Here is a 26,257-nt window from a genome sequence, read left to right on the forward strand (position 1 = left end):
GAATATATTTCTTTACATTTTCCTTTTTCTTGACACTTTTCCACCTATTTGTCTTTGTGTTACTTTTTTCCCCTTAATTTCTCAACAGTCAGTTGTTAAGACTTACCTACTTTTCCATGATGCTAAGCTGAATTACCCTTGTTCTAACATATTACCCCCAACAGAGCTGAGTTACCTCATGCCTAGCTCTGCACAGTGCTGCAATCAAAAGAAATGAGAGTCTAAAATTCCAGGGAGGTTTGAAGATAAGTTTAAATATTTTTTGAAGTCTCTCAAATAGCTGATGTTGTATGACCCAAAGCAAAATGTTCTAAAGGTTCTCTCCTTACTGGAGCTTTGCAATCCATCACAGCATTTCCTCCCAAAAGCTTCTCTCTCCCAAGGGCACGCTAAAAACTTACTTCAGCCCATGCAGAGTCTCCTATTCCCTTCTCTTGACCTTTTTTCTCACTGTCTAAATCTTATATTTTCTTCTGGGTAATAACCCTTCCTATTCAAACATTAATTAATTTAATTATTTGAGGTATTTGAGGCCCTTCCAATTTTTTGGCTCACTCAGCATATCCTGAGTCCTGAGCAGAACATAAACACTCAGGAGCTGACCAGTCATACCTAGAATATTCCTTAGGCAATAAAGTGGAGGAGAAAAGCTGTGAATACTTCTGTTAATATTTGTGTCCTCATCAAACATGTAAGAAATCATTAAAAAAACACTTTTACAAATCACTGAAAGGTGAAAGTTAAATACAGTTTGTAGTTTAGTTACTAGTGTACCAAAGTTAATCTCTTAGTCTTGGTAGGTGAATCATGGTTTTATAAAATCCTAACATTAGAGGAAGCTTGCTGAAGAGTGTATTAGAACTCTGTATATTATCTTTACAACTCTTCTGCAAATCTAAAATTATTTGAAAATAAAAAGTTTAAAAACAACAAAATATTGGAAATATTTCAAGACTCTAAAATAGAGGATTCATTTTTCCCCTAGAAGTAGTGATTAGCCCCTGTGTAACACAAAGGAAATGAAATAAATGTGTAGAGGGGAAAAATGAGTGAAATAAAAGCCTCAAGCATGATAAAATTTTGGAGATGGAACAAACTTTTGAGATCATTTATTTCAAAAAATATAACTTTACAGTTGAAGAACCTGAGTCTCAGTGAGGTTAAGAAACTAATATGAACAATTGAATCTTTAGTTCAGAACTCCTGATTTCTATACCCTCATTTATATGTGGTAGAGAGAAAATTTAGAGGCAGAAGTAGGTCACCATGATCCTCTAATTGACAAGCCTAAAGGTTTCTGGCCAGTTTTGTCTTATCCTTCTCCCTGGGGCTCTTGGCCCTGTTGTTCCCTTTCCTCCCTCATTATCTTTTCATCCTTGGCTTTCTAGTCTGTCTTCTGATGATGTTTGTGATGGTTAATTTGACTAGGCCATAGTAACAGTCACTTGGTCAAAGACCAGTCTAGATGTTGCTATAAGGTATTTTTTAGATGTGATTAACATTTAAATCAGTAGACTCTGACTAAAGTAGATTACCAATCAGTTGAAGGCATTAAGAAAAAAGACTGAGGTCCTCTAAGGAAGAAGGAATTCTTCCTCTAGCCTGTCTTTGGACTTGAGAATACAGTATCAACTCTTCCCTGAGTCTCCAGCCTCTTGCACGCCCTATAGACTTCAGACTTGCCAGCCCTCAAAATCACATGATCATGTGAACCAATTCCTTAAAATAACTCTCTCTCTCTCTGCCCCCTCCTCTCCTCGCCGTTCTCTGTGTGTGTGTGTGCGTGCACGTGCGCATGTATGTGTGTGTGTACATCATATTGGTTCTGTTCCTCTGGAGAACTCTGACTAAAACAATGTTGTTCCGCACATTTTCCTTCTTGGATGCACTAAACCTCACTCACACTTATGACTGACTTGCCATTCAGTTATATCCTAAACTAAGATTTGTATGTATGATACAGGGTATTTTTAAGATCAATTGTTCCTTGGGAGCTCAATAAGTATTACTGGGAAAAGAAATGTTTCTGTGACCACTGAATTTAAAAAGAATTAAACAGTTTTCAGACAAGAATTTCACGGCTCTTTTAATTTAACATACTTGTGTTCATTGTGACTGTCCAAAAAGAAAATATTATGTGGACCCAAAGTATTATGTTATAAATTTTTTTCACTAAGAATATCATAGAACTAGAATTCCCCATAACATACTTCAGGAAATGCTATGCTTGGAATAAGCTTATGACTTCAGCCTCTGCCTCTCTCTCATTTGTGAACTCCAGACTTCTATCTTCAGTTGTCTGCTGGAGATGACCACTTGTGTGAATCCTACTCAACATGCTGCCTGACATGTGGCAGAGTCTTCATTTTCTCTCCAGGTCCAAATCCACCCTGACATTTATGGATTGTGTTAGCCAAGGATTAACACAACCTCTGGATTCAGGTTAGTTTGGCCAATGGGAGCAACATCAAGAGATAATAGAGCAGGAAAAAAAAAAGAGAGTTGGGCATTTATTCTTCAATTACCCACCCTGGCTCACTGAGAATATTATATATATCATTTTATAGATTGTTCATGATGTGTTCTTCTACTAAAGGACATAGTTTTGATTGGGCATCTCTCTCCTAGAGTTACAAGGTTTGGGGGTTTATAAACCACTCTATTCCCCTGCCTCCTCAGGCCTAGGGCTGGTAAAGGCTTCCTGCATTGGCTAGCCTTGGGGTGCTTCACCATAACTCTGCTCAAACCTTTATAAATACTACATTCATTAAATACTCTTAATCACCCATTTTGAATGTTCCAGGGACCCTGATGCACCTAGCAAGTCTGAACTCATTATCATCTCCCCAAACCTGTTCTTATTCTTAAGTGCCATTCATTTATCCAGGTCAGATAAGACTTTAGCAATTATGCTCAGCCCTAACTTTTATTGCTAGTCTACGATAATGGAATAGACTGATCCTGGGAGTGAGACACCTGGATTCCAATTTCAATTATACCACTGTTAGGACTGTGTTATCTTGGGCAATTTACTTGATTCCTCTGATCTTCTCTGTAAAATGATATAAATCATATTCAATGCTTGGAATTGTTTTGAGGGTTAAATATGATTGTTTAAGAGAAAAGACATAATTTTCCCCCATGAGCAGTAGCCTCCTAAGTTTTTCTTGTCTCCAAACCCCCAAGCCCCACCCCTCACCATCCGCACTTTCTATAGCTGACACAATGATCTAAAATGCAAATCTAATCATACTACCCCTCTGCTCAGTTCTTTTAGCAGGCTCACGCAGTCTCTGAGGAGGTGTAAATGATTCAGTTGTGTGTACAAAATTCTTTAGGATATGACTGGGGTCCTATATTAAGAAATTATATAGAGTTTCACGTTTACTGACTAATGTCATTAATGAGATTACCATATTATCTTTACAGATACCAATAAAGAACTAACATAAAAATTAATGATTTACTATATATACAAGAGAAATTTCCTGATTAAAAAAATGATGATAATAATAGTAGCTAATGGCTGAGTACCTAATTGTGCTAAGTTGCTATATACCTTGTTTCATTCACTCCTCATGGCAACTTTCTAAGTAAAATAGGTACTAAAAGTAGTATGGTTTACCTATATTATCAAAATTTATAACTAAAGGTCAATCCTATTAAAAATTGTCCAAGGGTATGAGTTTATTTCACCTCAAAACAAAGAAAAATATTGCATTGCCCTAAAGTTCAAGATTAACTGTGTCATAGAGTTAATGGAATAAGAACCTGGGCCAAATTTCAAGTTTATTGTTTTATGCTTTTTGCTTCTCAGGATATGTCTTAATGAAGAGCTAAGACAATAAAGTTCTCAGTTTCATAGAATTGTAAATAAAACGTCACTAGCTCCTGTAGAAAACTGTCCTCGAATGCACCCTATGGTAAGAAATCATCTTATAGTAAGTTTCCTATATTGCTCTTTTCTCCTCTGCACAAATCTTACCAACTTATCTTTATGGCCCAATGCAAATCTTGTGATTTCACTTCATAGCCTTGCTTCACTCGTATCTCATCTTCCTCCTAACTTTTATAGCCCTTATTATCTGTACCACACACTTTTGAACTTCAGAAAATAATGTTTCATAGTATTATCCATTTCATAGGGACATGCCTGGTTGGCCCAAGTGTGACATCTCTATCTAAGCCATGGCCATACTTTCCTTACACATCTGTGGTAGCTATTTAAACACTGTGCCAAGCCATGGAGTCTTCACTCTGCTCTTAATGTAGCTTACTACTAATGCACCAACCTGAAAAAAATAAGCTTGAAATATCTGGGTGTGAAAGCAGAAAAGACCATTTAAATTCAGTCCCCACAGTTGACAGGTGAAGAAGTGGAGGCCCTAAAAAGTGAATCGATTTGTCAAAGATAATACAACTGATTAGTGTCAAAGTTGCAGTTGGAAGCTGGGATTTTAGTCTTCTCTCTAGAGTTCTCTTACCCACTGTTGGGTGATGGCATTTATATTATTCACGACTGCAATACTAAGTTAGTACCAGTTACATGTTTATTCAAGAAGATGATAGGGCATACAGTATTCATTCACCTTGCTTTATTTGGCTCCATTAATGCCAACTATATGTTTGTAATGGAATATTAAAAGTAATTTAAGTATAAGATATATACCTAACAAGAGATCACATAACCTCTTCTTTCCACATCTTTGCCACAATAGATGAGGTGTGGCCATTTTACATTAAATGTCCAGTAATCACATGTGGATGGAAGTCTTTAATTCTTCAGGAATCAACAACATAAAATGTTGTGTTTGATAGTGGGGGAGGGGGTTGTGTTGACTAGGAGGAAAGAAAAAAAATTTTCCAGCGTTGTTGATTACAGGACAACAGGATGATATCCAGTAATCGTACTTATACAAAGATTTAATGAAGCAGCTTTTTGGATAATTGGGGAGGGGATGGAAAATGTTGCCTGAAGCTGTCTTGTTTAATCACTGAGGACTCTCTCCGAGAGCAGTCAGGAACTAATCTCTCCTAAGAAATACAGTTCTGACAAACATTTGCTGATAAACGGGCTCTACCACCTGTGATGTGAATATAATAAGGCACCATTTGATGAAGGGGGCGAGGTACTCACATAGATCTGTCTCATTTTTGGAATATATGGATAACTATAGTGGCCTTGTGAACTTGCAAGCCTTTCAACACCAGAGAGCTCAGAATATACAGAAGAATTAATTCGTCACAAAATTTAACACTGTTGTGAAAGATCATAGAATTACTATTATATTGAAGGTGGCTCTCTATTTAAGTTAGTTCCAGTTAAGTTATGTCCATAATCAAATGCAAATTGACAACAATGACCAAAATGATTGCCTGAGGTGGTCATTATACAAGATCTTTTCAATGTTATTGTAGCCAATTTCCCTGGCCAAATGCCAAACATATTCTAAAACATACAGTAGTAGGAGTCAAAGAAAACAACTGATTTAATATACAATTAGTCTTTATACCCAAAGATTCAAAGTAATAGAATTTCATTATAGTGTACAAAGTGTCTGGTATGGGGAGAGGAGTGAAATTCTAGGAAGGCCAGGCACAACTTCCAGGCATTAGATAAGTGACCCAAGATAAGAAGTGCACAGATACTTAACAGAATGAAGCCAGTGTTGTGAGAAACTTATTGTTTTAAGTGCTATGAAAGCACAAGGGAAGCTTTTAAGGGCTTCAGAGATGTGTAGAATGCTTTCACCCATAACAAAGTCCATGATTTTTTTTAGATTTCTGCTGATAAAATCCTAAATTGTTTCCAATCTCCTGTGAGCAAACTTAATAATCTAGTCTATATATAAGCCCTCCTTTTCTTTAAAACATTAAAATGCAAAATACGTTTAAGTTCCTACATTTTGACCTGTCATAACTGTATTCCTCAAATCAAAGAGCATAAGTTAGTGCCACATGTAAGTTCCTTTTTACATAATGCCATTTTCTTGCAACTTGGTCCTAAGGAAGTTCCAGACTAAAATAGTGCATCAAGGACTGTGCATAATCAGCCTCAGTAAAAACAGCTTGATTAATACTAAATATGTCCTAGTTCCTAATCAATTATGTTAATGAAGGCACAGGCAGCACATCTGCAAGCCCTGACAAAGCCCATGATCTCAGCATTGCCTGATAACATGGACTCCTTGGGAAGCTGCTTAGTACCAGCACTCTCATGGCAGACTCTGTCTTTCTGCAGATAAAAAGTGGATACTACTAACAAAAGCCTTGTAATCCTTCAACACTGTTAGGTTTTTACTTAAACTGTAGTGTTGGGCTCCAGGATGAAATGTCAAATAAAATTGCTTTTTAAATATAACAATAGAACCTAAGGGTCCCACTTAACAAATGACACATTCTTTTCCAAGTGACAGACTGATAGGCAAAACATTTGCTACAGAGTGGTTTATGAACCTCTTCCAGGAGGTAAACTAGGGTCAAACATTTGAATAATCTATCAAAATCTGCCTCAAATTGGGGAATTAGAGCTCCCTGATTTATGTCTGTCTCACAACAGCAACGGAATTAAAATCTGATGAAACTTAAAGGTGACACTATTATTTATAGGCTATCTCTTGTTCTGTGAACATTTGGGCAGTGAGATGGTCACTTGTCAGTTTTTTGTATAATTATCTCAAGTCACATAAGCTATTATAGTCCAAATGCCAAAAGAAATATAACTCTGATCTCTCCCTCTCTCTTTCTCGGACTATAAAGTTTTTCTAAGTCATTTACTTACTAGTTGATAAATGATACACGTCGGTAGTCAATAATGAGAGTACTTAGAGCTTTTGTTGTTTTATTACCTTCAGTATAAGCTCAGTTATATGTGATTTCAGTTAAGAAAAATAGGTAACTAATACTAAAGTTTTTAAAATATTTAACTCATCAATTATAAGCATGTACAGAAGATGAGGCAAGTTGGGAATTCATGGTGTTGGAAAATCAGGTATCACAGAAATGAAAAAGGCAAAATCATTGATTACTGAAAAAGAAATATTTAAACAGCTTATTAAACTAAACAAATTATATGAGGCAAACATTTAAGCTGCTTTACTTATACATTAACTAAGCTTAGAGGTTGCCAAGTGCTATGGACTGAATTGTGTCCTTCCAAAATTCATGTGTTGAAGCCCTAACCCCCATGTAACTGGATTAGAAGATGATTAAACTTAAATGAGATCATAAGGGTGGAGTCCTGATCCAACAGAACTGGTGTTCTGCTGAGAAGAGGAAGAGACACCAGAGTGCTCTCTCTGCTATGCGAGGACACAGCAAGAAGGTGGCCATATACAAGCCAGGAAATGATCTCACTAGAACCTAATCATGTTGGCACCCTGAGCTGAGACTCCCAGCCTCCAGAACTGTAAGAAAATCAACTTCTGTTGTCTAAGCCATCCAGTGTGTAGTATTTTACTATGGCAGCCCTTGCAGACTAAGACACCAAGGTTGATCAGGAATTTAAGAAATTATTATGTTAAGAAGAAACTGTCTTTACATAATTGTCACACACATGAAGTAAGTCTGGACCCAAGTGAGTGAATGGGAGAAGGAGGGGTAAAAGTTAATGGAGACAGTGGGGAGCTCACCCTATCCAAGATGATCACATTCAAAAATCAATAAATAAAAGACCCGTGTGGGGCAAATAAATGTGTCTTTAGCTGACTTGGATGGGAGACAAAAGTTTCAAACCTTGGACTATATCTGGACTGTTATCTAAATATTCAAGAAGCATTGTTGATTTGGACTCTTGGAGCGAGACGTTACGTGAACTTTTCATTAAATCATGGTCTCTAATAACCAAACAAATTCTTTTCTTCAGATTGGTATTGACCCAGTACTAACTTGCAGATTGTATGGGATTTTTATTTGAAATTTGCAACTGCTAATTCATTCAATTTGTAGCTGACCAAATCAAAATATTTTACATACTATATAATAGGTTATTACAATTTACAAGTATAATGTAACCTTTCCCCCAATTCCCAGCGGCATTCCTCTTGCTCTCTTTTGAGCCTTTCTACAATGCTTAGTTAGGTATGTGGCTTGAAACCTTTTGCTTTTTCCCAGACAATTAGCAGTCAGAATTTCTCCATGTGTGTCATTCCAGTCATTCTGAAGGACATTTGGCCAACAATAGGTCATTTAGGTAACTAATACTAAATTGAAAGCATTTTTAGGATTATTCAATTGCTCTCCACCTTCCTCCTAAATCACCTAGGGATTTACTATACAGATGAAGTCCTGGACCAGTAGCAGCAGCAACACTTGGGAGCTTGGTAAAAATGAAGAATCTAAGGCCCCACCCTTGACCGACCAAATCAGAATCTGCATTGTCAAAGATTCCCAGGTGATTTGTGTGCACATTAGATTTTGATAAACATTGCTAGCGTACTCTTGACTGACATCAGAACATGATACTATCACAGAACTGCATGGAATCTAAAGCACAAAATGTCATGTCTTCATTTTACCAAAGTTGCTGATGTCTCAAAAGACATGAAGTTAGAATCCTCAAACTCCAAAGTCTGCATAGTAATATGATAGAAGGATCTCTGGGTATAGAACTAGAAATACAGGGCTAGAATCCCAGTCCTTCTGTTCACTAATTTAGCAAAAATAAACTCAAGCTTAGATTTGTTAATCATTAATAATATCTACTTTAAAGCGTTTTGAAATGTCAAATGTGAAATGCATATAATTAAAGCCAACATAATAATATTCTAAATAAATGTGAGTTGAAGAGAGCATAGCCACAGGCATAATTTGGTTAGGATCTGGCCAGAAAAGTAGATAGAACATGCTGGTATTATAATATAAACTTAGAAAAACTTCACCTGCTCAGCTACTAAAATCCTTCCCTGGCTGCTGACTGTAATATAAATAAATGTATTGCCTGAAATATAAATGTATAGCCAATCAATTGTTGGGTCTGTGGTCAATGAGACAATGCATCTCTTACCAAGTCATTCAGATTTAATTTATAAATAAACAAACTATTTGAAGCAGGCTACCAAATTCAGATGTTTGGTGTAAAACACTTGGATTTGTAATAATTTTTACACATAAACATAAATCAAAGTTTCTTAACATTTAATGTGTACAAGCTTCAACTAAAGAGTTTGTTAAAAATATAGATTTTCCTCTCTGAATTGCCAGATTTGATTCACTGGATCTAAGATGTGGCAGGAATATGCATTTTTTAAACAAACTTTACAATTGATTTTAATGCTGATGATCTACAAACTATTCTTTGGGGACAGTTGTGTTAAGCCAATAAAATACAGTTAAAGAAATTCCTAAGTTCATCAATATCAAATATAATAATAAAAATTGCAATTGTTATAGTTTTATTCTACATTTACAGCACCTCTCTGTGGTAGTATTATGAGTATCAGTATTTTACTAATAAAGAGCCTGAAAGTTTAGGTATCACATTAAGGTCATCCAGGTAGAAAAGGGTAGAACCAGAATTTGGACCCAGATCTGTTTGATTGTAGAACACAGGCTGTTAATCACTATATTATTTCCAAGGCACAGAGTTACCACCATCTTTCTAAGAAGCAAGAAATTATCAACAGGGCTTGGGTCATCTTTATAGGAGGGGTTTGGAGGATATATGAGATGAACTGAAAATCTCAGCCGTTTTCTCATAGTTATTGGAGATTCATTTGGGAGTGGGTTTCGGGGAGAGAAGATAAATAAGGTATAGAGGAGAGAATAGGTTACATGAGTGTATGATTCCTGATAATGACCATATGACATTTTCTCAAGTTCTATGTACAGGAATTGCAAGGCATATCTTTGTCCATTTGTCCCTATACTTTCTGGCTTGATTTCCAGGGTATGAAGCAGGTCATCCTTCTGGAAGCTGATGGTCACCAATATAAAATCTTAGGAGGAAATTTTTGGTGTTCTAAAAAGGAGCAAATTGTAATTTTTTGGAAGAGTAAACTGTAGCTTAGACATACTAAAACTATTTGAGAAAATATGGATTTTGTTGTTTCTGCTATTACTATTTTGCTTTCTCTATATTCTATTTTATCTACAATAGAGATGATCTTTTGAAAAATAAAATAAATACTTGCCTTCAAGAGTTGGTGATGCCAAAGTGGGTCCAGAAGCTTGTTCTGTTGGTAATGGAGGTGGTATGGCTGGGCTTTGTCCTGTGCACACAATGCAGGAGTAAGTATTGAACAAAAAGTATTAATAAATTTAATATACACAACTAAAATAGCTAGATCTGTCCCCAACATGCATAATTCATAATCCAAGGTATAAATTCATATTATTATGCAATAAGGAAATTGTTATTAGGTGAGATCTTTAAGTGGATACATACAAAGATTCAGTTATCTTCAGAGCCATTTCTGAAAATATTTATTTTCTTAGATGTATACACAATGTCAAATATATCTACAGGACTTCATTAATGGAAAACATACATGCAATCAAATAAAGCAATTTATTTTCAATATGCACTTCAAATTATGGAAACTAAGATCACAGAAGCTAAGAGGAATCCTAATATATAGAAAAATCACTATTTTTTTCATTTAGCTAAAAATTCTCAAATGATACAATAAAGCAATGAAAGAAGGTTAAAATTCATAGGCCTTTTGATATTGAATGGGTACATTTTCTCCTGCCAAAATAAATGACTTGCAGTTAAGTAAATAATGGGCCAAAGGGAAAATATATTCAGTTTTATAGAAACTTGAAAGCCTGCCTCAAGTCTCTGGGCTTATTATGAACCATAAAAACCCACAATCGTTTCTGAGTACTTCCTTATCCCAAGTGATTTCTTTAATTAACCAAAACCATCCCAGCCATGAACTGTAAACATTAACTAACATATGATCTCATATGAAATGCTTGCAAAATGTTTTATCATTCATTTTCATTCCATAAACTCCTGCTGTGTGTTTCTTTTAAGTCCAAGAACCAACGCGGGCATATGCACCTTCTAAAATCTCACTGACAACTAGATATTATCAAATGTCAGCAGAGCTGCCTGCTTCCTGGAAGTCTTCCTTTTTTAGAATTTGTCAAAATTAGTTTGCTTTGCTGAACTGTGTATTAGGGACCTGAGTTACACACACACCACTTTCTGTGGTGGCGAGAAGGGAGGAATCCCAGGCCGTCAAGCTGAGTAGAAGAGGTTAGTCTCCACTCATCATAGAACTTTCTTCTAGCTGTTAGACCCATCCAGGTTGATTCTTGAGCATGTTCAAGTATGCACAAAAGCAAAGCACATTATTCCATGACATGCAGGCCATATACCTAGAAAAGTAACCATCCACATTAGTATTAATTATTTTCCTCATGAAAGCAAAGATTTGATGGAAACATAATGCAACATGGAATTTCCTTTTTCAGTAAGCAAAGAAAAAGTAAGGATGGGCAAACTAAAAAGGAGTTTGATCCACATTGTTTTTCCCTGGCTAACATTTATATAGTGCTTACTATGTGCCTAGAACGATCCCAAACAGTTTTGATGTATTAAGTCATTTAATTTTTACAAGATGCTTAGGATGTAGATGTAGTTTTCATTTTGCAGTTTTAAACTGAAGTGAACAGGGATTCAGGTGCTCAGCTCCTAAGAAGTGGATTTGAGGTGCCAAAAGCTCCTCTCAGACTGGCTAAGGGAGGCAAACGGTCATCACATGTAAGGGGTAATCACATATAAGGGGTTCTGCAGCTGGAGAGACACAGAGGCGTGGAGCTTCCACCCCGAGTTTCCACCGTCTTTGTAAGTCAAATGGATGTATACTTGGAGAAATTCACTCCCAAATCTTTCTTGAGAGCTGTTCTTGAAAAACTGTTTCTAAAATAGGATGGTATTTTGTAGTTTGAAAAACCTAGGGAGAATCTATCAAAAGATTGAGGAAGGAGTCAATTAAATAACTAAAGCTTAAAATACAAGTGACCATGAATATACATAAATAGTTTCTAAATACTAAGGCTTTCAAAAATATCTTCATGGAATCCTGCCTGTTCAAACTAAACTGCTTTCTCTCTTGTCAAATACTTTCTTGAACAGTACTGATGTATAATCATAGTCTTGATAAGCAATTTAGGAATTTATTTTTAAATGTATTCAATTCTTTCCCCAGGGAATAATTCATAATTTAGAATACAAAATATTCTTATATTTTCCTGGAGGAACTATGAGGTCATTATTTTATATATTTTTTTAATTTAGTGAGCACTTATTATATCCCAGCACTGAAGAACCATTAAACCCCAACTCTGCCTATAAGAAGTTCCCAATATAATGGCTAAAATAGACTTACAGACAGATCATTATAATACAGTGTGAAGATGGGAAATAATATACACAGAGGGGATGTCACAGAAAGATTCTTGCATTTAAAGGCCTAAAAGGATATTCCCAGGTAAAGAATGGAGGAATAGCGGGAGGGATTCCAGACAGAGTACCTGGTGAAAAAAAGGCCTGGATGCCAAAATACATAGAACTATTAAAACGATCAAACTGGTGCTTCTGCAGCATAAAGTAAAATATCCAGTTTATATCAGAAATTCTCTACGACTGTAATCAGTCGTAGAGAAATTCTCTCGCTGTAATCAGCGATATTACACTCCCTAAAATGGCTAACTGCATGATGGTGATGCAGTGGATGCAGTCGGGAAGTAGCACCACAAGAAATAGAAAAAGCCAGATGTCCATTTGCCTCCATAGTGACAGTGCTAGGTAGCCCTGGCAGGGGAATTACTAGCTCAGGAAAAGTTTTTGTTTTGCTAGGGGTCACCAAAACAAATCAGGCATGTCATACTTGAGAATGACACATGACTCTCTAGTACTGACTTATAGCAAAGCCTTCTTTTAGAGAATGCTATTGAAATCAGAGAATGCTATTGAAATCAGAGACCATTTTGCTATATGAATGAATATATACAATATTATATGAATATAATAATTTATATGAATATAATGTTACATTAATAATGGAATTTTATAATGAAAGCAATGTTGTTTAGTATAAAGACTACATGATTGTAGTCAAATAGATAAATATGAGAGTTTCAGCTCCATCACTTATAATCTGTGTGAATTTGAAAATTTCATCAAGTACCAAGCCTCATGGCCTTTATAAAATAAGGAGAGTTTTCAGGGCCGTTGTGAGGATTAAGTGATGAAGCATCTAACACATAGTAAATACTCAAAATATTATTTTTCCTACAATGTATTTACAATTTATATTCCATCTAATTACACAAGAGGACTTGAAACAGACTTTTGAAGTAAGAAAACAAAGACATAACAACAGATAAAATTAAATATGACAGAAATAGCAGAACTCATTTATAGGAAAGAGGCTTATCATTTTATTAGGAATATATTTCTTTGGAATTCCTGAAGATTGTTACTCTCTGAAGGGAGAATTCAGGTTGTTGAAATTTACATTGGAACTCTAAAGGTGCCCTTCATTTTACAAGCTATTACCCGAAAATCCCTCTGACATTCAAACATAGTGAATTGGCTTTTTGTTCCTTGAGTGATTTTGGCTGGCTTATTTCCATAATACCTGAATTGCATGTTTGTAAGCTGCCAATATTTTACTGTTCTGAATTTTTTGTCACCCAAGTTGTTATGATTGTTTAGTCAAATTCCACTGGGGATAGTATACAGTGTGCATTCCTTCTAATATTCTAAGTTACAGATGTTTTCTTTACTTTGCTAGAAATGATGAATGGAATTACTCAGAATCTCAAGTCAAGAAGGAGGCTGTGAGCAGAATTCAGGTAATGTGAAGGAAAAAGCAATTCACTATACTAAAGTTTAATTTACCTAGTTTTTTATCAAAGGAGATTTCCTGGTTCTAAACCATTTCTAGGCAACTAAAGTCTAGCAACTAAATCTTGAAACAAATGTTGAGGAGATTTTTTATGCTAATGCATGAAAGCTACTTTTTCCTTGGGCCTCCACTGCATTTTCCTAGAGGTACTGAGTTCACCCAGAAGACTACAAACTCTTTGAAACGCCTCCTGTGCTGAAAACAATGAATGGCCATAGATCTCGTGACAGAGAAGGTGTCACTCTAGTAAATGACTGCTGAGTTAAAATTCATTTACATCTTGAAAAATTAAAAAGTATGAATAATTACAAATTCCTATCCCAATTCATTCTGTCAGCATCATTAAAAGCATTTGTGAATCTGTGACTGAACATAAAATGGGAAGATCTGAATTTAGTAAGAACATTATTGTCAAGTGTGTTAAAGCAATAGTATTACTTTTATTTATTGGCACAAGGTTCCTAGACTGACATTTTTTGTAACATGTAGAATAATATTTTCAAAGTTTAGCATTGAACAAATACTAAAATAAAATGAAAATACGGTTTATATTTTAGGCTGATACATGTAATTGTACTAGTGTCCTTATTAAAATAGGGACACGTTGATCTTCAAGTTTCCTTACTGAGTGTCTCTTTCTCTGCCTTGGATTTTTGGACCACTTACAAAATGGAGAGAAGGGACCATTTTGAAGGGAGGAATTTAGAGCGTCAACCACTCCTCCCTTTCCCACACTATTTATTTAAAACAAAATTAAGACACCACTAATATAATAATCCCAGACTTGTGAATTTGACTATGAAATGAGGAATTAGGAATCTGAAGTTCAGGAGTTTGTATGGGGTGGATGGATCAAGGTTTTTACTCCAGTCATAGGCATCTTTATACCTCCCACTTATGTACTGGTAAATTCTAAACATGTACTTTGCATCCCTTGTACTCAGTCTTGTGAAGTGTATACATAAACAGGCAATCATCACTTAACTGAGGTCTCAGTTGTTTCAAGGTAAAACAAGAACAGTAATGTCTCTTCCAGCTGGGTTGTTGTGAGTGTTCCTGGGCATAACGGTACAAACGAAATCAGTGAGGGACCATGGGGAAGACAAAGAAGGACCCTGTTGTTATGGAGCTTACATTAAGGATGAAGGGAGACAGGCAATAAACAAGCAAGACAGATAATTTCAGACCTCAGAAAGGTAGGGACATCAAAACAGAGTGGTGAGGCAGACAATGACTGTGGGAAAGAGATGACACTAAGTTGGTTAGAAAAGGAAGAATGGGGTCAGTACTGAGCAGGACTCCACTAACCTATGAAGATTTGTGCAAATTAGAAAAAGTCTCCTTTCTGGGTATGTGTTGTCCAAGGTGGCAAGGTCTGAACAGGAGGGCTTGCTTAGTGCAAAATTAAGAGGCAGCTCTTACCCTGGTCAGTTGCAGCTCCAGTCTGAGTCTTGAGGAGGAGAGAAGAGCACGGGGCCTTTGTGTAAGTATACAAACTGCAGGACAAGTGCGTAATGTATGAAGTGGCTCTGTCGCCAAGGGGGAGACACTTGAGTTCTGACTTGAATACAAAGAAGCAAACCTCAGAAGAGGTCCGATAAAAAGATTCCTGGCAGGGAAAGGCAAGTCAAAATGCCCAAGTTAGGTGCCAGCCTGGCTTGTTTAAAGGTCATTGGTGCTGGAAAACAGAGGTAAGCTCATATCAGAGCACTCTCGGCTGTTCCAGTGAGTTTGGATTTGTTCTAAGGGCAGCAGTAAGCTTTTGAAGTGTTTTAGTATGACATGTAGGTTTTCAAAAGATTATCGGCTGCTGTGTGAAGAGAAACAATGTTTGCAGAGGAAAGCTTGTGAGAGGCAGCAGAAGATCAATTGGAGACTATTGAAATAACCCAGGTGAGAGATGACATGAGCTTGGTCTAGGTGGTTGCAGTGGAGATTCAGTTGTTTGTGCAAAAAATGTACATGAGTACCTACTCAGTACTAGGCACTTTCCTAGGATATGGAGTTATAGCAGTGACCAATATAGACAAAATCACCTATTTTGTGGAGCTGAGATTCTACTGGGCAGAGAGAAAAAATATCAACTAAATAAGTAAAATGGAAATAAGTATCCTATTAAAAATGTATCAAGGAAGGGTAATAAGGAATGTTATTTAGAGTAACGGGTGGCAGTTTTAAAGATATGGTCAATGAAAAACATAGAAATTATAGATAAGTGGATGGACTCAGAGTACATTTTGACACAAACCCAATAGGATTTTTAAATGAATTTGATATAGTAAGTGAAGGAAAGAAATCAAGGATGACTGACAATTTGGCTTGAGCATCTGGGAATGAATGAGAAAAGTAATACTCAAATAAGGGCAGGAAATTTCCTGTTTACTCGGCTAGATGCTGTTTATGGACTAATTACTTAGTCATTGTTGCCACTTGAAATATGTAGTTTTCAGTTTTGCCAGAGGACTTATATAGAAGACACTGAAGTTGAAGCCATAGTTACTTTGTTGGATTATTGCAAAAATATATCATATTGGTAATTAATTTTCAAGATTTTTTTCATGATTTTAGAAAAATTTTAAGCAAATGGATTATTTAGTATAAATTGGCTATGCAACCCTACTATAGGGTGTTTAAAACACCATAAGCTTCAAGTTCTTAGATCAAAGAGCATCCTCTAGGCCAAAATGTTTCTACTGGAAAGGTTTCTTTGCATCCTGATAAAAAGCTTCCCTAATATTTCCATGCGTTATTATATATTTGCATATTTGCTTTGATGAAAAGCAAGGAATAGCAGCCAAATACATATTTCATACATTCTTTTGATTAAAAATGATAAAGGTAATATTAGTATGTTTTCTTCTTCATCTCCAATTTATAAGGTAGAAATAATTCTTCCATGGAAAAGCCAACTAAAGAAAGGAAATAAGATTGATTCAAGATCATATCATTGTTCCATTTATCCTTGTACCTTGATTATGACAGAATACCTGATGTCTGGGACTTAACAAAAATAAATGCACAGAATCATAACCATAGAGTTTTGGGGTGTGGAAGAGATCTTTGAAATCAGCTATTCCAACACCCTAATGTTTCAGGTGGAAAAAAATGGTCTCTAGAAGGAAAAGCGGCCTAACCAAGGTCATGCTTCAAGAGCATTTAAGATAAAGGTTTTTCACTCCATTTCATTTTTCTATTTATTGAATATTTATTTGGAAGGTGAAGATAGATGCTACTTATTTTATCTATTTTCATAAATGACTCATAACTTTTAGAAGATCTTTAAATATTCACTTTCTAAGATGAAAAGTCTCATAGTTTTCTTCAGTGGTCAAGTTGTATTTAATTAGATACTAAATTGACCTCAAGTAGCACATTTAGTTACCTGACCTCATTTTGACAATTCTAGATAGACTGTCAAGTGGAAGGTTTTCAAGACTTTCAGAATTACTATTTCTTTACTTTTCCTAAATAGTCTCTTCTAGCTATCCAAATTATATCTCTGTCAACCCCAGAGCAAATCATATTTATACATAAGGTGAGGCAATAGGCAGACAGTAAAGATGGAAGAAACAAATAGGTAATATGAACTGTATGTTTTTCTTTTAGTATAAAGGCCAAAGCTGATAGGAAAAGAGCTTAATGAGGCATATTAGATGGACTGCAGTCTCAATTTATAAAAACAAAAACTATCTCATGTACTTAGGATGCAAATATCCTACTTGCCATGGAGTCATCCAATGAAATGTCTTTTATCCCTTCTTTGATTCCCTTCTACCCACTCCCTTCACAACCTTTATGCTCCCAGAGTACCCAGAGTACGCTTTATTGTCTGATTCTCAATACATTTGTTTATTTACAAGTCTGTGCTGGGGTTTTTTGTTATTGTTGCTGTTTCTGTTTTTTTTATCATTCGACTAGAGCAACTTGAGAACAGAATCTGAAATGCCAATACATATTTGGTAAAGGAAAATGAATAAAGGAGAAAATGAATGAATAAATGAATGTTGCTAAATGCTTATCTGTTAGAATGTTTCTAGAGTGTTTGAATATGAACAGAGCAAATCACAGTATTTTTAGTTCTTGGTAGAGTACAAAACAGTTTCAACAAAATATTAAAAATAATAAAATTTTACTTATTTATTTTTTGGTTTTCTATTTTTCAATTATTTATAGCTCCAGACCAAAGTATTCATTTTCTTTCTGTGAGACTCTTTACCAAGTTGTTTATGAGTACCAATCTTTCAATGAAAGTGAAACATTAACACTGTTATCCATGATTAGTGGGAAAAACTGAGCTGAAAGTTCAAAGATGTAGAAAGGTAGCTTCATTAGTTAAACAGCTCAATCAAAATATAACACTTGCAATATATTCTGAATCTACAGTTACCCTCAAGTGGAAAGACTATGAAATTACCCATTGTGGTATATTTCAAGCTTAAAGAATTATGTCCCTACGTATGTAACTTGAATAGGATTTTAGTGCCAGAAGAAACAAGAATTTACTGAGAACACTGAAACCCAAAGAAAATGAACAACTTGCTAAATTCACCTAAATGACACATAACTAGGATCCATGAGTGTGGATTCCCAATGTAGTGCTCTGCACAGCAGCATGTTGTCTTTCTGTTTGCATTTATTTTAGAGATAGCAAAGAAGGACAAGCAATGAACAAAATACATGATGAAATCTAGAATAATGTTAAACAATTTCAATTCAGTAAAAATGTTATGTTGTTATATTATGCTTTAGAATTCTATAGTCAATGACATTCATAATAATTAAAAGAAAATAGATCTTAAGTGCAGTATCCTATATTATGGCGTAATGATATTTTTAACGGATGTTTTAATCCTTGTTTCATTTGAAGATGTTTGAAATACAAATAGCACATGTTTTTGACCATCAGTTATGTCAATTCAATTTTCGAAGTTACAATTAATTCAAATTAGGTCTCTGAGATGTTGTTCTCCAATGTCAAACATGTTTAACATTCGTTATCAAAATGGAGATGCCTATTCTCTAAGTGAGTTGAGTGATAGAAGTATAACAGTGGCTTATCTTATTAGAAATCAATTTTTTCCATGACATATATTCAAAATATTATATTTATGTTTAAAATTTTAAGGACATAATTGAATAGAATTAAAAATGGATAATTTTTAAGAAAAATTACAAAATTTCAATAAAATTTTGAGTTAAAAATCTCGTTTTATTTATATCCCTAAGCATGCCCCTACCCCCATCACAAGCTAACTTTCTGACTAATGAATAATGAACTATTATTCACTTAATTTAATTGATCATTGCTACTAAAACAAAAGTATCAGTTCTAATAAGGTTGTTGTTTATCAACCAGGTCATTATAACATGTCATATCCCTAATTATGAGTACATTCAATATATCATAGCTCTCAAGTCAAAATTTAATACTTCAGGTTTTATATTCGGTTTTACTTTTCAGAGATCCAACACACTTTACTGATCTATTAAAAGACTGAGAATCAAGTCACAACAAATTTTTGATCATTGGGACTGTGAGTAGCAAACAGAAAGTTGAGAAAATAAGAGAAAAGATGGCTCCCAAGACAAAATCATTACATTTACAAAATGCATTAAAATAACTTTCAAGTAGAATAACAAATTCACTTCTTAAGAGGTAGGAGGCTTGACATTTTTGTAAACTATCTAAACATGGAAAATAAATAATGTCTCCTTCCGTCTCGTATCTTTTATGGTTGTTTGACTTGAGGATTCTACCAAAGATGTTATTGACAGAGAATAGCTGGCACAGTCAATTGCTAAATCAATTCCTAAACTACTAGAATCTGTTGTTTTCATTCTGAATAACATCAGGACCTACCAACAACCTTAGAGATAAATCCTATGTTCTCTTCCATCTCAATTTGCTGTCACTCTAACCACTAAGAATAAAATTCACCTAAAAATCTAATGATGGAATTGGATGATATTTTATCAGGCCTTATGGCCAGCTTAATAGACACCCAGGAAATTTAAAAGTAAACCATAATCCAAGATTCCTCCAGTAATTTTGGTGAGAAGCCATCTGATCTCTTGAGTATGGAATCACAGTCCACTCTGCTTACACTTTCTATACCAGATTCCCTTCATTGACAAACCAACAAAGGCAGCTAATAGTTAGCAGCAGATTGCCTGCTTTCTTTGGCAGTTGTGTTGGCAAGATTTAGGAGTACATGTCAAATTTACACTATAATGGAAATAGAAATTGTGAGTTTGTTTTAAATTACATCACTCAAAACAGAGTAAAGAAAAGGAAGGGAAAAAGAAAACCTAAGATGCAGTGACCCCCTTTTCAAAAAATATTTATATTCTCCCTATAGTGCTGGAGACAATAAGCATCTATCTGAGCAAATTCTGCAACTTCCTCTAGGTTCCATTTCCTAATCTATGAGGTGGAGAACTTAAACCCACCTCCTAGGTTTTGGTGAGAATTCAGTGAATTCCATGTGCTTCACTTAACACAGTGCCTGGTACACTGTTAACTCTCAGTAAGTGGTAAATCTTTTCCATCATCAATGTTGTCATCACGATCTCTAATAGTCCCCAAAACTCTTTTAAGGTTAGACACAGAATAATGTCTGGATGACTTCCTGAGTTTTTCTTCAGCTCTAGGCAAGCCATGTTTTTCAAGGTTCATTGTTTATTTCCTTATCTTCAAATACAGGGAGGTACTTTTTAAAGCTATTGTATGGCATTTGAAAAACAGTGTTGCTTCCCTTTTATACAGAGATCTCATACATACAAAATAGAATCAGTCTGATACCTTTCAACCACCCCCTATAGCTATTTCCACACCACACAGAACTTGGCAAAGGGATGGGATGCTGCCATTGTCCTATTCTTTATATACACCTGTAGGAAAATTTCTTTCCTTTTTTTCCCCCATATTGTCTCCAACACATGAAAGTATTCCATGGTTACAAGCATTTCAAAGAGATATGAAAAGCCTAAGGAAGAACCTACAGTCAATTAATAAAGAATCTTCTGGTTTTGGAATTTACCTCAGGAAGAGAAAAAAGGGGTTGACATTTTGTTTTAGTAGAGAATTTTCTACTGGGTGCTTTAATAAAGATGATAAAACTCCATATCTTTTCAACTACAGGCAGATAACATAAATTTAAATATTTCAATGCTTGTGCTTAATAGATAAAGGATAAAATGGGGACATGTTAATAATTATTATGTAATAGGCTTAACACCACAATTAAATTCACAAATACATTCTCACCTGAACGACATATCTGGAAATCATCCAACTTCTCTTCCTGTTTTAAATTGTGTATAATTGATATTATTTTGTTATTAAAAAAATACACACTGCTTATCCAGTGTCTGCCAGGAGGCTATTTATAATTTACACAAAAAATATTCCTCTGGGAAAAAATCATTATTAATGTAATCATTGTCATGAATAATAGAAAATGGAAAAGTTTACATCTTATGTAACCTCCATATAAGAGAAGATTAAATCATCAGTTTGTTTTTCACCGGATGTTTCAATATGAGAGTGTTGGTGCTTTTTCTATGTCTATTTCTAAGAGATTCCAGTTGTTACAAACCTTGTCTACCAAACACGTGCTCGTTACCTAAACAATGTGAGTATTTGCAAAAAAAAAATGGTTTATAGGTGACAGTTTTTTCTTCAGGAGAGCACCATGTCAACCACAAAGCAGAAATATTGAAAAAAAGAGAATAGTGGGGATTTGAGAAATGTAATATAAATAATTAAGTGTGCATGACAAAGGACAGACACTAAAGTATAATGGGGTCTAATCTGGAAGGACACAGTGCGGTATAGATAACAACTACATGATAAGACATTACTTTGTTCAGTTCTTCTCCTGTATTTATTTCTCACTAGGTATTGTAAATAAAAAAGTATATCTAATTATATCACTACCTTTTCCCTCTTGGGTTGAAAAAATTGACCACCTAAATAAGGATAAATACTAAACTCATTGTAAGCAACTAATAATAACAATCAGAATAAAGCTGAAGATAAACATTGATGAAATACTAGGACCTCACCTTTATCAAGCCTGTTCCAGCCGCTGTGGCTCTTTCTTCTCTAGGTGTTTATAGTGAGTATAATCTGCATCATATAGTTTAGTCTTTTTTTTTTTTTAGTTTAGTCTTTAATTAGTACCTTCTTCCACTTTTCTCCCCAAGCTTCTTTATACTGTTCATTGTTTTATTTGTAATAACTTCTGACTAGATTGTTACCTCCTTCTACTTTGAAACTTATGTTAACGACCACCAGCACTGAGTACATACTAGGGGTCCAGTAACTGCTGGGAGACTGACAGGACGACTTTCAGCGTATCAACTTGGATGTTGAGGAGGAGATAAATAGGCAAAACATATTATCTTCAAATGTGGAATAATTATTACTACTATGTGGGAATAAACAGTACTAGTGCCTCAACATAGAATATTTTAGAAAACCAAAACATAAAATACATTAGGCTAGAATAGCAGTCATAGAACTGATCAAAAAATCCTGAGTGACTGGTTGAACAGTCTTCAGCCTATAACGTTAATGTTAATATTGCAAAATTCATTATTGTCTTCATCTTGCACAAACATCCTATACGGGAATAAAAGCTATGGACAAGGAATATTTGTTTACCAAATTAGGTCTCTCTGAAAGTAGCTATATCAAACTACTTAGTTTATAATTAGTTATATCAAAATAGGCATGGGACATACTTATTTCTATGTTTAAAATAGGGCTGCTTTTAAAACTAAAAAATAAAATAAGACTTGCTTAAGAAAAGGGTTAAGAACTATGCATTTAGTTGAATGGTTAGAAAGCCCTAAACCCTATTTTTTATCTTCTGGGCCACCCAAATGAACCTTAGAATAGCACTATGGGAATATATTTACATAATCACTAGAATGCTTTTTTAATCTGCGCTCTTGCATATAAACGACGGATAAGATTATTAAAAGACATGACACATTAATAAATAACACCTAATTAGTTTGATAATTCTTTGATTAAGCCCTAATTTTCCTTGCTTCTCATTCAGCAATTCAAATTACTCTGTATTATTTGTTCCTTTTCAGACTATTTTAGAACAAGCTTTGAATAGTCCCGGTAGGCTACCTGAGAAGGAATTTATTCTTATCTGACAGCAGGTCCTTGCCATTAATAGTGACAAGGCCAGACCAAAACGACACTGTAATGAAAGTTCCCTCACAGCAAAGACATTCCTCTAGAATCTGACACCTCTTTCAAAAGGGCTGGAGACAAAATTCTGAGAAAGCAAGAAAAATGAAATGTTAGGTCTTCAGTTTGTCCTCCTTACATGTACAAAGAGAAAGTAAAGTGATATGAACATTATACTGTGGGGAGAGAATTCTTCTTATTTACTGGCCTTCTCCCCAAACCTAATGCCCTTTATCACAATGAACTGACTGAGAGAGTAGTAGCAGCATCAGAGGAATCATGGCCACTCAGAAGTGCTTGGATCTATTTCTGAACATTCTAGCTATTTATAATGACTAGAATGTTTAATGGATTGATTGAGACAACTATGAAAGTTGGATACATTTATCTTAAATAGATTTCCCATACTTCAAATAATCAGAAGGCAACTTTCATGGGGCCAAGTCCAGGAACTATGCACACCTGTAATGAAGTGTAGGCTCTCTCTCTTTTTTTCTCACTTCTGTGTAATTCTATATGGTACCTGCAGTTTACTGACACACACAGCAAACCCAGCTTTGTTAATTCTGACCCTCCGTCTCTAGAGATACTACCAATAACTCCTTTAAGAATCTTTACACAAGGCCTATTTGCAATGCTTAGAAACCTGTCATCTTTCTAAAAACAAGATTATTTCTAGGAATGAATAAAGAGGGCTGCTCTGGGATGATCATCAATAATTTTTTTTAGTGACATAAATATTATACATCATGAATTCAATTCAATAAACATAGTATGTATCTGGCAAGGTATGAGGCAACAAGGATTTCAAGGAAAATGTTTCTTGAAGGTGTATATAGGGCAGTAAAGGAAGACTTGCTAGGGAGAGGATGATAATAATATATGATAAATCGGAAAGATAATAAGAAGTGGTGGGTAGAAAAACATAATTTTGCTATATTTGAGCACGACTGCTCCACTATACATCTAAATAGTACATATTATAGTCAGGTAGTGTTCTAAGTATATGTGTCTATGCATGAATTATTCCATTATTACCCTATAAAGTAATATCTATTACCCTATTTTAAAGGAGAAGTAGGCATCACGCATACTTGTTCACTGCTATATCTACAGAATCTAACATGGTTCGCAGAACTCATCTAGATGACACTTAAACCAAACTCATTAATGCATATAATGCAGGATTTTTTCATATGAACTTCAATATAACACTATAAATTATGTATTATTACCCACATTATATAGATAGTAGAACCAAGGATAGAAGACATCAGATGACTAGAATGGTCAAAATTGGTCTAGTATGCTGTTGATGTGATTCTAAAAAACTAAGCACTTGGAAAGCTTTGGCCTTTCAGTGCACTTTGACCATCTGCTCATGTATTCTGCAACAATCCCATTATCCACCTCATTTGACAGGGGAGGAAATGGAGATTTAAAGAGATTGATTAACTTGACTAAAATTATAATTTCAAGCAAGTGTCAGGGCCTAGATTTGAAACCATGCAGTCTGGCTCTGGAGTCAGTATGCCTAACCACCTGTTCTCACTGCCTGTAATGTTCATGCATTAAATGGCTACTTCTGAAGAACCAAAATAAAACAATGGAAAACAACAGAAATCAGCCAAAGAAGAAAAGGAAGCAATTACTGTCTGTTAGGTTATAAACAGGTCTGGTTCTAGCACTTTCCTTCATACACTGTGGTTTTGACCAACAGTCACACATATTTCACTTTTCTTATTTATATCTAGACCTCATTTAAGTTTCTACCTCTTGTGTGAACTTAAATTGTCAAGATAGTTTGCAGCATTTTGAGTTGCAATATTAATTTCTTAAGTCACTTATACACAGTTCCCATCACCACCCCCGTGAAAAAATGGCTTGTGAAATATGCCCCAACTTCCTTCAACCGTGTCTTAGACTCAACAGCTTTATCACTATTCCACAAATTTTCTTGTTTTCAATACCTTAAGCAGAGGGCTGCCTGATCACACTCTCTGAAATACTGGTTTTGTGTCATTGTTCTACTTTAAATCTTTCAAAGATTCTCCTCCATGTCAGATATCAGCTGTGCCTGATTGACCAAGTGTCTGTAATCTGTCACCACAAACATCACTTCTTATGCCCCAATGTTTTCTAATCTTAATTTATCCCCATCCAGTCTGATGTCATCATTGTCATATAAATATATCAATTTCACATGCCCTGCTATGTCCTCATTCATTTTCTCTTTCATTCATACACAAAGCAAGCCCTATGTATTCTTCAGCAGTTAATCAAATAATATCCATTTTTCAAGTTCTAGATGCACATTATCTCCCCTGACACCAGAAATCACGGGATGTCTCTCCTCTGAAACTTGTAACATTTAGTGCCTGTATTATGCAATCTCTCAAGTTTAAACTTTTTTCTACTAATTAGTTCCTTTCTTCTCTTTCAAATGATCATCTACACCACTTGTTAAAAGAGAGATCATCTTTTAGTATTCTTATGCCCTTTATTGTGCTCAGTTTGGGACTGCTGAGCATGCAGAAGATACTCAGTGCTTGTACTTTGACTTACTTCATTCTGTCTCCTGGCAACCTCATCTCCACCACTGACCTCTCCCCGAAGCTCCACACTTGATTCTCTAACTGCCTACTTCAGAGCTTTCTGTGAGAATTAAATGAATAAAGTATGTGAAAGTATACAGAATGAAACTTAGTATTTAGCAGATGCTTATCAAATGACATCTGGATTGGAATTTTCACTTATTCCCCTTTTGCAAATGAATACCATATGTGGCTTTAAGAATAAGTGAATTCAGTCTCCTACCTCTCCAGCTCTGCCCACTCTAGTGGGCACTCTCTTCCTTTACTTCCTATTTAGGACATCTTTTTGGGTTTTCAGGCCAACAATCTCTGAATAAGCTTTTCCTTTCCTTTCCTATGGTATCAATATTAATAAATCCCATAAGTCTACTTTTGTGATATTTCTAAAATCAACTTAGTTACCTTCATACCACCTCCCAAGGTCAAGCTTTACTTCCTCTCCTCGGATTTACCCTAATTGGTCCTTCCTATTTCATTCTCTGAACCATCTTGCACAACATTTCCAATCTTGTTTCTCTTTCTAGGTCCCTGAGTACCAATCAGAGTGAACCACTGACAGTTCCCTAAGTCTGGGAAGCTGAGAGATTTCA

At 35.2% G+C, this 26,257-nt stretch overlaps 1 protein-coding gene across 1 annotated transcript in view; it reads right to left on the reverse strand.

The window, feature by feature from the left end:
- The window catches only part of TRDN (triadin), a gene marked incomplete at both ends in the record, with an annotated part of 296,330 nt that overhangs the window by 186,161 nt on the left and 83,912 nt on the right, over nt 1–26,257 (reverse strand). Inside the window, 1 exon segment of the mRNA XM_079716733.1 lies at nt 10,126–10,208. Coding sequence (XP_079572859.1) covers nt 10,126–10,208 — 83 coding nt within the window.

Source organism: Hyperoodon ampullatus, assembly GCF_949752795.1.
Source record: "Hyperoodon ampullatus genome assembly, chromosome: 12".
Classification (NCBI taxonomy): domain Eukaryota; kingdom Metazoa; phylum Chordata; class Mammalia; order Artiodactyla; family Ziphiidae; genus Hyperoodon; species Hyperoodon ampullatus.